At 51.3% G+C, this 14,937-nt stretch overlaps 1 protein-coding gene across 5 annotated transcripts in view; it reads left to right on the top strand.

Moving 5' to 3' along the window:
- Positions 1 to 14,937, top strand: part of Mylk (myosin light chain kinase) — a 255,320-nt gene that overhangs the window by 166,984 nt on the left and 73,399 nt on the right. For 2 of the 5 annotated variants that reach the window (XM_052159226.1, XM_052159225.1), the window contains exons 16-18: positions 5,827 to 5,898; positions 6,346 to 7,508; positions 14,218 to 14,334. In XM_052159226.1, the coding sequence (XP_052015186.1) occupies positions 5,827 to 5,898; positions 6,346 to 7,508; positions 14,218 to 14,334 (1,352 nt within the window). Of the gene's footprint in view, positions 1 to 5,826; positions 5,899 to 6,345; positions 7,509 to 14,217; positions 14,335 to 14,796; positions 14,885 to 14,937 lie in introns of those variants that run through there. The other 3 variants (XM_052159227.1, XM_052159228.1, XM_052159229.1) reach the window with 3 other exon arrangements.

Genomic DNA, 14,937 nt, shown 5'->3' with positions numbered 1-14,937 from the left:
CCCCGCCCCGCCCCGCCCCCAGACTCCTGCTCTTAAGCCGGGACTGGGAAACCAGAGGAAGCAGCTGCTGATGCAGGTTTATTGAGTTTATATCTCTGAATCCAAGGCTGGCAGCTTTATGTGGTGATGGCCTTCCTGACGGCAAAGTCCCAGGGTGGCACAAGGGCATCATACGAGAGAGGCGGAGAACAGGCATGTGGTCTTTCTCTGTCTCAGCTTTACAGCCGCTAGTATTCGATCACAAGGATTTCAACTGATTGATTTATCTAGTGTTAGATATCCCCCCTCCCAGGGATCCACCTCTATATTATGGTTGGATCCACCTTCTCGATACCTCAAAATAGACATTAAATTTCAATACATGGACCTCAAGAGTACATACTTCCAGACCACAGCAGCAAAGAATTGGAAGCATCTTAGAAATAGTTTGAATCTTTGGTACCTTTTACTACCCACTTTTGGAAATCACACACCTTTATTCAATATGGTTTTGTGTTCGAAGTGAGCCTCCAAGTGAAACCTTTATTCAAGAACTGAAGTCCATCCTTTGGTAAAAAGCATACCAATGAATTTCATTTATTTTTATTGAACTGACAGGGGGTGGACTGGGGTTGGCACCATGGCTCGGGGGTTAAGAGTACACACCACTCTTGCCCAGGACCCAAGTTCTCTTTCCAGCACCCACACTGGGCAGTAACTCTAGTTCCAGGGGACCTGATGTCCTCTTCCGGTCCCGGTAGACACCTGTACTTACTTCATATACCCCACACAGATATAAGCACATACATATAATCAAAAGTAGGTTGGGATATGGCATGCTTGCCTGGCTGTAAAAGGCCCTGAGTTTGATTCCCCAGAACTGAAAAAAAATTCAAAAATAAGTTTTAAAATATTTTTAATTGCTACAGGGCAGAGCACGGTGCACACTTTTAATCCTAGCACTTGGCAGGTGGATTTCTATGAGTTCGAGGCTAGCATGAAAGACTCTGAAAGGAGGCATGGTTGCTTTATCTCAGTTCAGGGTACAGTCCACGACAGAGGGGAGGCCAGGGCAGCAGGAGCTCTCGGCATCCGCAATCAGGAAGCAGAGGGGGAAGAACAGCAGCGCTCAGCTGCCTTTCTCCTTTGCATGCAGCCTAGGCCCCCAGCCCTTGGAACAGTGCTGCCCAGGTCTTCCCACCAATTAACCTCCAGCAGACAGCCCCTTGCAGGTAGGACAAGAGGCTTGCCTCTTAAGTGAGTCTAGATACTGTCAAATTGATAGTATTCGCCATCACAAGTAATAAAAACAATGAAAAAAAAAACAACCACAGGGAGATCAATGTTCCCTATTAAAACACCCCATCTCCTTAAATCCCAAGTAAAGCCTAGATTGATGGGCAGAATGCCTTCTCTGAGGCCTAAGACTGGCATGAGCACCTGACCTGCGTCTGTGAGGTTGTGGCGTATCCTGAGGATGCTTAGACATGGCCTTAATGGGTGCCTGAGGACCCTGTCACTTCCTTCCTGACCTTTATCAATTGCCCACACTGAGCCCACCGCTCAGGATCAGCTCTATAAGCTACATGCTATGGCTTCTGCTGCGACAGAATACCATAGCCACAATAATTCTGAGTGTGTGCCTTTTCCTCACATCGACTAGCTGTTGCTGCTTAACAAACCACTCCCAAATGCTTAAGTGTGGTTTTTTAAAATACCCTTTTAAAAAAGGAAAGCTGGGCTGGAGAGATGGCTCAGCGGTTAAGAGCACTGACTGGTCTCCTAAAGGTCCAGAGTTCAGTTCCCAGCAACCACATGGTGGCTCACAACCATCTGTAATAGGATCCGATGCCCTCTTCTGGTGTGTCTGAAGACAGGGACAGTGTAGTCACATACATGAAATAAATAAAATCTGAGAGAGAGAGAGAGAGAGAGAAAGAGAGAAAGAGAGAAGGAAAGGAAAGGAAAGGAAAGAAAAGGAAAGGAAAAGGAAGCTATTGTGTCTTAGAGATCTTTGGGTCTGTTCAGAAGTTGTGCCTATACAGGCAGAGCTCTGCTGATCTGAATTAGACAGAGGACCCTCTTACAAATACCTGTCATCCCATTCCCATCAGCCAGGTGCCTAGACAATGTCAACTGACTCTGCCTTGGCTTAAGGTCTTAGCCAGGAGGGACAAATCTGCTCCATGATGAGGTGTCTACACCCTTGCTCACGAGGTCAGTACTATGGCAGAAAGTGACTTAATGTGATAGTACTTCCTGATGAAGGAACAACACTTTGAGACTACACTTTGCATTAATCACCAAGATAGCCTATAAGAGACAGGAATTTTTTGACTGTGTGAGATTTTGTTTGTCTGGGTTGGTTTTATGAGATACAGTCTCATAAATTATATCTCAGGTGACCTCAAATTCAGTATATATAACACTGAACTCCTGATTCTCCTGACTCCATCTCCTGGATTTTTGTGTGATTTTGAAGCAAAAAGAAAGTCTGTGTGTTGGGCAGTGAAAGAGGACTTGGCTGTTAAGTGAGCCAAGAGAGACATGGGCAGAGAGCACAAAGCAAAGCTCTATAGGAAGTCTGCCAGGCCATAGAGAAGGCCACTGGAAGGGCCAAAGGCAGACTGTCTGGGACCAGCTGGGGACAGTCATAAAATATAGACTATCCCAGCTGGAAGGGAATGCAGAAATTATCTAGACTTCCCATCTAATAATGAGGGACACCAAGGTCTCTGGTCATTGACTTGCTCATGGCCACGAACTGAGCCTAAGTTCGAGCCCTTGTCTTGTGACTTCCATCAGACGCCTGCTCTAACATACTTAGAGCCTATCATTAGGGGTGTCTTTCCATCCACTGGGAATCAGGGGACCTGGCCATTCATGCTGGCCTCTTTGTGCACACCTTGCCCTTTTCCTCCCAACATCTAGATTCCTCATTCCTCTGGGCAGCCATTGCCTTGGCCTTGACTCTGTCCCCAGTAGAAATGGAGCAGCTCAGTAGAAAGTTCTCCTGAGGAGTGCATGCCGGGCCTGCCAGGGACCTCGTTCCCTCTCTTTTTTTTTTTGTCCTGACAGAAGTCAGACCTAGCCCATGGAAGAGGGTCTTTCAAGAAGGAAGGGTTGGGGGAGTGGAGCTAGGAGACCACCAAGGGATCCAGTCTGTTCCTGCTACTGAGGAGAGGTGGGCATGAGTTTTGACCTCTCCTTCCCTTTGCCTGCTCTAACAAAGAGGAGAGCTAACAACACATCAGCTCCACGTTCCAGCTGAGATGTTAGAAAGCACAGATATTTTCCAGAAAATTAGTTCTTCACCTTTGTATACAGAATCGTCCCGTGTGATGGGAATTTGGGGAGGGACACATTGCAAGACTTCTAACCAGGGTGTGACCATCTAATACGGGGCTGGGGGAGAAGAGCGTGTTTGTGGCAGGTTTGCAGCATACAGAGTGACTGCTGTGTCCTGTGTGGCAACATCAGGACAGCCTGTTTGTGATGGAGTATGGGTAATATTAAAGATGTCTCCAAGACGCTGTTCCTGCTGGTGAGGTCACTGGTAGATGGGCCCAGGCAAGAGTCTCTCTGAACTTTTTAGGCTCTAAAAGAACCCATGGCTTGTCTTTAAGGCCCAGCAGAGGTTCAGTATTGTTCCTCCAGTGGCCCAGCCATGATGTCTCTGTTCTTCCCCTTCATCTGTGTGGAGACCTCATGGTGGGCAGAGCTAGAGATCTTGGGCGGGGTTCATCTTTGTCCATGGTCCCCACCACAGGGACAGATCATGGCGATGACAAGAGCTCTTTTTTGCTTTGCTCCATGGGGATATATAAGTAAGTGTAGCTCCGGCTCAGCAGACCGTCTGTCTCTGATGCACAACCTCCTAGAGTGTGGCTATGGTAAAGTGGGGCCATCTGGTCAGTATCTGCTCCTAATTTCTATGCCTGGGTTTTGTCCGCCTTGTGACAAGAGGAAACTCGGAGATAATGTGAGGAAAAAAAGAGCTACCAAGGAAACACCCATCGGGCATCTCACTCTGTTCCATGTCCGCCAGCATCGCTGTGAAGTAGAGCAAGAATATCTTAACACTGCCCCGTAGGCTGACAGAATCAGGAAACCTGGTAGTATGCGCACAGCCTAGCACTAATGAGCTGCGTTATAAGCAGGTAGAGCCTGCACTCTTCAGGTGCCTTAAATTGGTAGCTTCAAAGAACCTGGGCCAGGAGGAAGGGACAAGCTAGAGGGGCTGACAGGGAGGAGAGAGGGATGAGGTGCCAGGAAGGGATCAACATGGTCACAGCCTGGGATAGCACAACGGTGGAGCGAAGGAGGAGAGAGAGGGCCAGAAGGAAGCAAATCGTCCTAGCCTTGTTGCTCATGGTTCCCAGCCCAAGGGGGAGGAGCAAATGACAGACCCCGAGAAGCAGAACCACTCTGTAGCTGCTAGCGTCTTTCCAGGAGGAAGTACCAGACAGCGCGAGGTGGATGTACAGCCGTGACAGCACGAGTGTAAGCAGATATCCCCAGACTCAAGATGTAGGTGCCTACCATACCCTTGAGTGTGGGTGTCTGTTCTTGTGGTTAAGGTGCACATGTATCCAGACACATGAAGAAACACACAAAGATTCCAGAGCACATTAGTTCTGATAATGTAGGGCCTTGCACAGGCCACAGTCTTGTACGTAGGTAGATCCAGGTCCCAGCCCTGTCCCTGCTGGTTACCTCTGAGTTCAGGCACATCACTTAACCTTCACGCACTCCATTTGCCTTACATAAACAATGCTACCGCTAAGCTGTTAGAACCACAGATGAAATGTGATGGGTTTTGTGAGGAGGAGGTCCAGAGTTGGCAGCTCGTATGTCTATCACAGAGTCTGGAGGGGTCACTCAGACTCAGCAGTGCTGCTAAGACAATCCAGGGAATTGGAACCGGGTGGGACCTGAGAATCCCAACACGGACGTTCATAATCCCCACAGCCTCCTTCCCTGCATCTCCGGACCAAGCTAGCATGCTGCACAGAACAAGACGAAGCCTGTGGCAGTCATGAGGGCCGGAGGGTCCTGGATAAACACAGTCCTTGAAATGGCAGAACTTATCCATTTAATTCCCAGACTTGTCCTGCGAGGAGACATCACTTTGAAACCCCAGCAGAGGGCAGCCTCGCAGGCCAGACGGCCCAACCGCTTTGAATTCACCCTGCTAGTCATTCAGCCCCCAGCCTGAGAAGAGGGGCCTCAGCCCAGCCATGCACCCCTGGAGGCTGAACAGCTCTGTGATTGTAACGAATCCAGAACCCTCCCCACCTGAAGGAGGAAAAGAAAGGGGCCACCCATGTTGGGAGACACGCTTGTTAGGTTTTTAACACAGAATGTTCTGATTAATGAAGGGAGCCTGTGGCTGTTCTTAAGGAGAATTCAGCCGTTGGGGAAGTGGCCGACATTACTTGGAGGGAGTATAGAATCGGGTCAGGTCACTGGGCATCGGAACAAATCCTGTCTGTGTAGACCAGAGGCACCATCACTACCCCTCAGGAGCCTTTATTCTTGGATTGAGTGATCGACTGATAGTGTTAAAGAACCCCATTTGTAGATGCTGATCTTTGCTGCCCTCCCAAATATCCTCCCTCCCCTCTCTTTTTAATCTGGAACTGTAAAAAAAAAAAAAAATCAAAGTTGACCACAGGGCGCGAGCCCTAGCCTAGATCTAAGTCTGGGATGGAAGCCACAGCTGAGCCCTAGGCCTCCTCCTTCCTCTGTAGCCCATCAGCCCATGGCCAAGGTTACACTTGCCGTGCACCCCTTCCGGCCCAGGGAACCCCAGAGCTCTTATTGTATTGTCCTTGACTTCACCAGGAACCGGGTCGGTGAGTGCAGTTGCCAAGTGTCACTGATGCTGCACGGCAATCCTTCCAGAGCCCCACCACGGTGAGTGCCCCCAGGAGGAGCCTGACCAGGTCCCTGCATGCACTGGCCACCCTCTGCCTGGCCCTGAAGCCTGGGGTTGTTTGTGTCCTCCTGCTGAGGCTCCCAGAGCCAAAGAGAAAGATTGGAAGGAGATGAAGGAGGGAGGCCAGAAGAAGGCAAAGGAGGGGGTGATGTGTGTTTCTTTTTTTTTCTCTCTCTCTCTTTTTTTTTTGCACACACCCTTATAAGGCTACTGAAATCATTACCGATATAATAAACCAACTAGGCAAGTGAGTGCCTCTCACCAATGTTCCCTTCTATAAACACAGCCTGGCCGGGCCCCCACGTCCCCTTCCCCCTCCTCTCTACCCTCCGCCCTCAGGGATTTGCTCTCCCCTGACGTTTCTGCCTTACCCAACCCCTTTTCCTCTTGCTACTTTCTCTTTTTTCCTTCACTGGTTATTGCAGGGGGCGGGAGCCAGCCAGCTGTGAGGGCCTCTGTGGTGGAGGAGTTGGTGCTCACAGGGATGGTGACCGTGATGGGACCCTGAGGCCCGGCTGGCCAGCAAGAGGGCAGGGTTGGCCTGAGGAGGAAGACGGAGGAGAAGACGTGAGGGGGCTGTTGAAGAGACGGGTGGAGACCAGGCTGCACACAGAAGAGGCTATCCGCCAGCAGGAGGTGGGGCAGCTGGACTTCCGTGACCTCCTGGGAAAGAAGGTAAGCACCAAGACGGTGTCAGAAGACGACCTGAAGGACATCCCAGCCGAGCAGATGGATTTCCGCGCCAACCTTCAGCGGCAAGTGAAGCCAAAGACCGTATCTGAGGAAGAGAGGAAGGTGCATAGCCCTCAGCAGGTTGACTTCCGGTCTGTCCTAGCCAAGAAGGGGACCCCTAAGACCCCCATCCCTGAGAAGGCACCACCTCCAAAAGCTGCCACTCCAGACTTTCGCTCAGTGCTAGGTGGCAAGAAGAAGTCACCCGCAGAGAATGGGGGCAACAGTGCTGAGGTCTTGAATGTCAAGGCTGGGGAAAGCTCTATACCTGCTGGCAATGCTCAGGCAGTCGGGGCCCTGAAACCCATAGGTAATGCCAAGCCTGCCGAGACCCTGAAGCCCGCGGGCAACGCCAAGCCTGCCGAGACCCTGAAGCCCATGGGCAACACCAAGCCTGCCGAGACCCTGAAACCTATAGGTAATGCCAAGCCTGCCGAGACCCTGAAGCCCATGGGCAACACCAAGCCTGCCGAGACCCTGAAACCTATAGGTAATGCCAAGCCTGCCGAGACCCTGAAACCCATAGCCAATGCACAACCTGCTGAGACCCAGAAGCCCGTGGCCAATGCCAAGTCTGCTGAGACCCCGAAACCAGTTGGAAAAGATGAACCCAAGGAGGTTAAGAATGATGTGAACTGTAAGAAAGGGCATGTCGGAGCCACGGGCAATGAAAAAAGACCCGAGAGCCAAGGCTCCGTCCCAGTTTTCAAGGAAAAGCTACAAGATGTCCATGTGGCAGAGGGCGAGAAGCTACTGCTCCAGTGCCAGGTGACCTCTGATCCCCCCGCCACTGTCACCTGGACACTGAATGGAAAGACACTCAAGACCACAAAATTCATCATCCTCACCCAAGAAGGTAAATGAGGGCGAGGGTAGGGAAGGTGGGAACCCTGTACCTACGTGGTCACTGTCAGAGCTTGAACCAGCCTGCTTGATGGTCTGAGTTGGAATAGCCATCGCTACTCCCTCACTTACAGGATGCGCTCTCTGCTGAGGGGCCCTGGGATGAACCTACTGTGGATGCAAGCTGGGCTTCTGATCCTTGCGGTACATGCGGTGCCTTAGTGTCTGTCTGGCAGAACCCTCTTCTGGCACCCTACCCAGGTCTCTGAGCTTACCTAGGACCGAGTATACAGCATCTCCCATCCCCATAGAGAGAGCCATGCTTTGCAGACTGGGAGAAGTGGGGGGGGAGGGGTGTCATGGAGCTGAGATTAGCTGGGGACCCTGAGCCCATTATTCATTGAGAAGTGTAGGAAATGCTGAATGACCGCGTGCTGGTATGGAGCTAGAGGCTGGCATCAGCAACAGCTCAGCCTTGAGAACATTGTGGGTCTGAAGGGACCCGTGGGCAAGCCAAACCCTTACACAGCCCCGATGGACCCACTCACGCGGGACGGAGCTGCTTGCTTCCTAATTTGGATGAGACTTTTGTTTGCTGGTGTTTCACATTCTTGGTTGGGGGGTGGTGCACGTCCTGCCACCCGTGGCCTTTGGGGCCTTGGAGTTCTCAAGCCTACCAGTTTACACCAGAGAACGCAGGGACATGAGAGGAGGTTTCCCCAGCCCCTTGTATGGCTTATTGTCCTTATTTATTTATTTATTTATTTATTTATTTATTTATTTATTTTGTGTGTGTGTGTGTGTGTGTGTGAGAGAGAGAGAGAGAGAGAGACAGAGAGAGAGAGAGAGAGAGAGAGAGAGAGAGAATGATTATGAAGCTGGTTCTTTGCTTCCACTGCGTGTGACCCCCCTAGGATCACACTCAGGTGGGAAGGTTGGGAGGAAAGCACCTTTACTTGCTGCTGAGTCACCAAACCAGCCCTCAGTGTGGCTTAAGATGTTTTTATACATCACAAGTCTTATCAGAAACTCCTAGGCCAGATAAGATCCCACAGTCCACTGAGGTGGCTAGTGGAGGGACAGAGTCCTACCTGAGCTAGAGTTGACCCTAGAGATCATGAAGAAAATCCCAGGATGTGGCATGTGCTCTTGAGATACTGAGGGAAGTCGCTGCAGAGGCGGAGTGAACAGGTCTTAGCAAATGCCAGTGCACTGAGATGCCAACCCATTCTTCCCCTCCCCTCTCCCTCTCCTCTGGTCCCTCCCCTCTCCACACACCCTCCCCTCATCCCACAGCTGCCTACCTCCATAACCCTGGAAGGAGGCATTTGCAGAGAGCAGCAACCTTGTCCCTGACTCCACGATTCATCCAGCGAATCTAGAGCAGCCAAACAAAATGTGTGGAGTCTAAACGCTGAATGACTGAAAGGCAAACTGGACATTTTGTTCAGCAGAGAGAGAGGCTGTAATCTTCTGCTAATGTGGTGACAGTAGCTTTTTCACACTGATAGCCTCAGATTGGCAGGGTCTTCCAGAAGGCATCCACCCCCGTGATGCCCCCACACAGGAGGTCTTAGGGCCTCCCACTCAAACAAACTGGAAAGCTTGACCGGGAGTGTTTCCCAGGTCACCACATCCCCTGCATGATACTGTCTACGAGTTCACCAATCTCGGGGAAACTGGGGTTCAGCAGTGATGGAGGTGGCAGTTCCCAAAGCCAGAGCCACCAGTGGCCACTTACAGAGCCTGCTCGAATGAGCAGTATAAGGTAGACAGACCTCAGCCCCGATTACAGACATGCTCCCGAGCCCCAGCCACCGGCTGCTCTTAGGCCTGGGTTGCTTGAAGTAATCTTCACCCAGAGCACAGAGGTGCAAGCAACATCATCACGTCCCATGGGGGTGGGAGTGGGGCGGGGGAGGACTAAAGTCCTCAGTGATGAGAGAGACTGTGAGAGGGGAGGAAGGGATTACAGAGAGAGCTCCAAAGCAAACTTTGAACAATAGTCTCAGTATTGTAAAGTACGAATAGCTTGTTTCCATCAGTGGAACAGTGTGTCTCTGGATACCATCCTAGACAGTTACATATTCTAATCCCTTAATTCTCACACTGCCAAGTATCCTAATAACAGAGAAGTTAAGAAAACTGCCTAAGGTTGCACAGCTCTTAAGTACCAGAGAAAGGAAGAGACCAAACTCCTCCCTACAATGGAGGAATGAGACCTTGAAGCGAGTGCCTATCTTGCCACAATAAAGGGCAGAGTGCATGTTCTCCAAATACCAGCCCTGCCCCCTGAGCCTGCATTCACCAAGTCTTTTAGAGGGTTTTGTTCCCCCACCCCCACTCCCAGGGAGAAGTGCATCTTAGGCTTATCAGCTGTTCCTGGAGAGGTCCAGGAAGGCAGCGAGGCGGTGGCCAGAGGTGAAGTGAACTGCTCCTAGTAGGTCTGGCAGCAAGGCCATAGGCTCACTGTGATACAGCTGTTGGAGGTCTGAGAGGATGAGTTGTTCCACACTGGGGGCCTGGGGAACTGGCAGGAAAGCTCAGACAGCAGGCCAGACTTGGGCAGCAGGGGAGCTAGCAGTAGGTGGGCCCTGTGCAGGGCTTGGGGCACTAGAGGCCTGCTGCTTGTGCATGGGCCTATCTAGGCTGTGGCGGGGGTGACTTGGCCCTGATTTCAGTCCACATCCTGTCAGAAAACATGTCTAAAAGCAACAGCGAGGCATGCAGGGGAGATGTTGCAGCCAGGAATGCAGCACAAGAAGTTGGGTTTTAGGGGCTTGACTGACTCCGGTCCAAAGACAAACAAAGCGACTGCTCAAGAGATCAGGCGGCATGGTGGTGTGGCCCAGTTTGCCAAGGTGAACATGGCCACAAAGGGGGAAGAATCCAGTGCAAGGAGCATAGACATCTGCCGTAAAACCTGTAGTCTGGATTGAAGGGCAGGGTGACGCTGGGGCCGGGGAGAAAACAGCAAGGTGGGGTAGACAGTGGGATATTGTCACTGGAACTAAGGAAGCCCCCGATTTGAGGTGATGAGCAGGGGTGAAAGGCATTACCATCTTCCTGTCTCCCAGCACCCTACCCCTACCCCTGACTGCACTGACCCCCATCCTGTCCCTCTCCTGGTCTATCAAGATTCAGTTCCTCCACTATCCCTTAGAGCCCCGTCACTCTAGTTGAGACACCCAGTGGATCCATGGATCCCGGACCTCCCCCCTGCGAGGGGACATCTGTATACGTATCCAGGAGCTGCTCTGCGGAGCCCCACAGCCTGCAGGACAGGGTTATACCCACCCCACTTAGTGCTGAGGAAATCCCAAAAAGAGGTGTGACAGTCATTGGTGGGATTTGAGCACTGGGCAATTCTTAGAGTCAAGTGGAAGAGGCTCTCCTCCTCTGGCAGTCGGAGCTGTGGGATGCCTGTGTTCAGGAGAGTCTGCTGGGCCTGTCCTCCAGGGGCAGGCACCAGGGCCTCCCTTCCTTTACCGATCTTAGCCATGGGGAGGCAATGACCCTGGAGTCCATGCAGGCCTGAGGTAGCATTAAAGGCCTTTATCTCTGTGTTGCTTCCTGCCTCCAGGCTGGGCTTCCCCTAGCAAAACATTTCTCCCAGTCTAGTAAAGACGCTTTGTTTTTATTGCTGTTGTCAAGAGATGATTCATTTTTTTATTGCCTTCAGGGTGGAATCTTGTGAAGGCTTTTTCAATCCTATATAAGCTAATTCTACAAATTATATAGTACCTACTGCATATGCAATCCCATTGCTTGTATGTAGAACCCATTTAAAGAACTTGGAATTCATATGTTATTTCTGTTTTTTCCCAACAATACTTACACACACATGTTACTGATTGTATGTTCGTGACCTTGTCTTGCAGAGGTCCAGATCCCCTGCTGTGGGAATAACCTCAGCCACTTTTTATTGCGGTTGCATTTCAGACATGCATGGTTATTACCCTCGGAGATAGCACGGGAGACAGGACTGTGACTCAGCAATGGCCTTGAAATGGGCTCGTTGCTACCAGTGTGCTCAGATGCCTGGGGACCCAAGAGAGGTGCAGCTAGAGGTAGGGTCTTAGAGGTGACACAGAGGACACTGTGCCCAAGAAAGAGACCCTAGGTGAGTAGCAGCATTGGTCAGTGCCTGCCAGGAGGGCAGGTCAGAAAGGGTGCAGAATAATCAGGGGCCTGGAAACCCTTTTTTCCCCCTCTTCTCACCCACTCAGGGAAATGGAAGTTAGGGGGAGGGGTCTCCAATCACAGAAGAGTGAGTCTGTCCTGGCAGAGCTTCTGCTGAACCACCCAATGGATTCCTGCTTCCCATCCCCCCTCACTCCCTCACCTCCCCCGCAGGCTGACAGGCTGAGGCTTCTAAAAAAAAAAAAATGCTGGGAAACAGTTTTCTTCTGGAGGTCAAGAATGAGCCGTCCCACAGGAAATACCAGATTCTTCATCTGGGGTAGCCAGCCTCCAGTCTGCCCAGTCTTCTTCCAACCCACGCATGCATGAGGCCTTGGCCAACTCTGCTGGGGGCCTGGAGAGCTGGGAGAGAGGCGGGGTCTCATTAGGATCCTCCACTGCCCTTCTGGTCACACTGTCGTTCACTGTGCCTGTCATTTAAGTTTCGAGCCAAAGGCAGCTGGGGAACCAAAATAAAAAACCAAAATAAAAAACCAAAGCAAAAGCAGGGAATGGAACAGGCTATCACTTGGGGATGGGGGAAGGGAATATGTCCTCCTAGACCAGGGAAATCCAGAGGTGAGTGGGTTTCTTCTAAGCCTGTCTTTCAGGCCAGACATCATCCTAATATCCTCCTATCCAGTCAGATGACTGGAACGGCTGCCCTCACTCTGCTGTGCCTCCCAGTTCTCACTCTCACACCAGACTTTCTCCATCTCCAGCCAAAATCCTTTGTGTTGCAGTTGAGAAGATAACAGCGGCCCACTGACCTCACCATGGGAAGAGAGGGTCAGGCCTGCCCAAGAGCTGAGTAGGAGGGCGGGGACGCAGATCAGGCTAGCCCATCCCAGGGAACAGTGTAGGCTCTCCAGCTCTCCAGTGAGGTTCCGAGGCCCCCACTGATGCAGGCCTTGCTTTCTGGGTTTTCTGGCATCAGCTTTGTGTAACCAGATTGTCTTAGTTGGGGTTTCTGTTGCTGCAACGAAATACCATGACCCAGAAGCAAGCTGGGGAGGGAAGGGTTTATTTAGCTTACACTTCTACACTGCTGTTCATCAGCAAAGGAAGGAAGTCAGGACTGGAACTCAAGCAGGGCAGAAATCTGCAGACAGGAACTGATGCAGAAGCCTTGGAGGGGTGCTGCTTACTGGTTTGCTCCCCATGGCTTGCTCAGCCTGCTTTTTTATAGAACCCAGGCCAACCAGCCCAGGGGTGGCTCCACCTACAATGGGCTGGGCCCTCCCTCTCTCATCACTAAGAAGATGCCTTACAATTGGATCCTTTGGAAGCATTTTCTCAATTGAAGTTTCTTCCTGTCTGATAACTCTAGTTTGTGTCACGTTGAGATAACACCGGTCAGTATATATAATTTGAGCTAAAATGTTCCCCTGAGAACAGTGCCCATTTATCTAGTCCTACACTCCCATAAACTTGGAATGTTTACAGCTGTCCTCCAGTGCCAGTGGTCTGGGGGGTTGTGGAACAAGTAGTTTATAGGCAGCAGGATGGACATGTCCCTGTCATTCGCTGACACTGGATAGCTTAGGAAGGACGCCATGTGAGAGGCTTGTTGATTCATCTCAAGGTAGGACCTAGCAGATGGCTGCACTCCTGGCTGGGCCGGCTGCCTCAGCCTGCCTTCCCGCTGTCTTCCTCCAGGCCCCCAGAGGGGTGTCTCAGGCAAGAATAGACTGTAAGGGCTGTGAGGAAAGAGGCCATCCTCACCCCTCCCCTCTGGGCCAGAAGGCCCAGCCCTGTAGAACACTGTCCTAGGAGTCTCTCCTCTGGCCTTGTAGCCATCATTGGCCTATTCTTCAGCCGTAACACCCTTCCTAAAAAGCCTTTTGCCCACAGTCATAGACCACAGACTCTACTATCTCACAGGAGACCATCCCAAAGGCCAATATCCCTGTTGAATGAGGGTTCGTACTCCCTCCTACTCACCTCTTCACTCAAGACTTCCTTTACCTTGGTCTGCTCAGATGTTTCATTGGGAAAATGTGCCAGTGTGAAAATGTGACCTGAGTTTAATTCCTGGCACTCACATGGTGGAAAGAGAACCACCTCCTGGAAATTGTCCTCTGACCCCACACACATATCACATTGCAGTCAATGCATGGTTTGGTTTGGTTTGTTGTTGATTTTAAAACTCTCTTTACAGCAGTGTCTCCAACATCACTTCCAGGTGACTCCTTCCTCATCACTGTCCCCAGAAGACTGTGCCTGGGCTCCGTAAGGGGCAGGCCATGTCCGTCTGCTCCCTGCTCCCCCGCCCCTTTTCCACTGACAAAAGTCCCTTCTCTCTCCTTCTGCAGCTTCCCAAAAGAGCCCTCCAGTGCTGGAGGAGGGCCTGGTAGAGTTGATTAGGAATCTACTCTTTTGGGGTCATTCATCAACAGAGAGTTTGCAGAACTCAGAAAAGAGAGAACTAGATTCCCACTAGGCCTCTGGTCTGAGAAGGGGCTTGTAAAGACACCTGCTGTCCCTCAGATACCAGGCCCTTTCCTGGTCATTCATAGCATTTCCTGTTTCCCCCCCAGGCTCACTCTTCTCTGTCTCCATCGAGAAGGCACTGCCTGAGGACAGGGGCTTGTACAAGTGTGTAGCCAAGAACAGTGCGGGCCAGGCGGAGTGTTCCTGCCAAGTCACTGTGGACGGTAAGTCATGTTTATCCATTACCACCACACATACAGGGCCTGTCTCTTGCCCCCTTCCACATCTGAATGAAACTCTTCCAGATTGTCCCCAAGTCATGTTTATCCATTACCACCACACATACAGGGCCTGTCTCTTGCCCCCTTCCACATCTGACTGAAACTCCTCCAGATTGTCCCCAGCCGTACTTCAACATTCATTTGGTGAGACTCAAGCTACCTTTTGAAACAATGAATCAGGGAAGAACTGAAAGTGACGGCCTCACCTTGATTGCTCGATTGCCCACAGAGCCTCTTCCTGAATCCTCTGGCCAGGAAGAAGCGCTGTTGACCTTCTCCTCCCCTCCCAGTCCTGACCTCCACACCCAGAACCTTCTGGGCACAGAAGCCAGGCATAAGGGCACCAGCATGAGAAAGGACACACCCACAGGAAAATGACTCCAAGTATTTAACCAACCACAACAAGCTAGTGTGCACAGAGCTGGTGCACAGGTCCACTGAGGAGCCTGGGTGTGAGGAGGAAGCTGAGTGTTCAAGTGTCTTCTGGGAGAAGGTGAGTCAGGCAGAGGTGGGGAGACAGGAGAACAGGGCTACTTCTGCCAAAAG

This window comes from Apodemus sylvaticus, chromosome 15, assembly GCF_947179515.1.
Source record: "Apodemus sylvaticus chromosome 15, mApoSyl1.1, whole genome shotgun sequence".
Classification (NCBI taxonomy): domain Eukaryota; kingdom Metazoa; phylum Chordata; class Mammalia; order Rodentia; family Muridae; genus Apodemus; species Apodemus sylvaticus.
The sequence above is the reverse complement of the archived record's forward strand: the minus strand, read 5'-3'. Positions and strand labels throughout refer to the sequence as shown.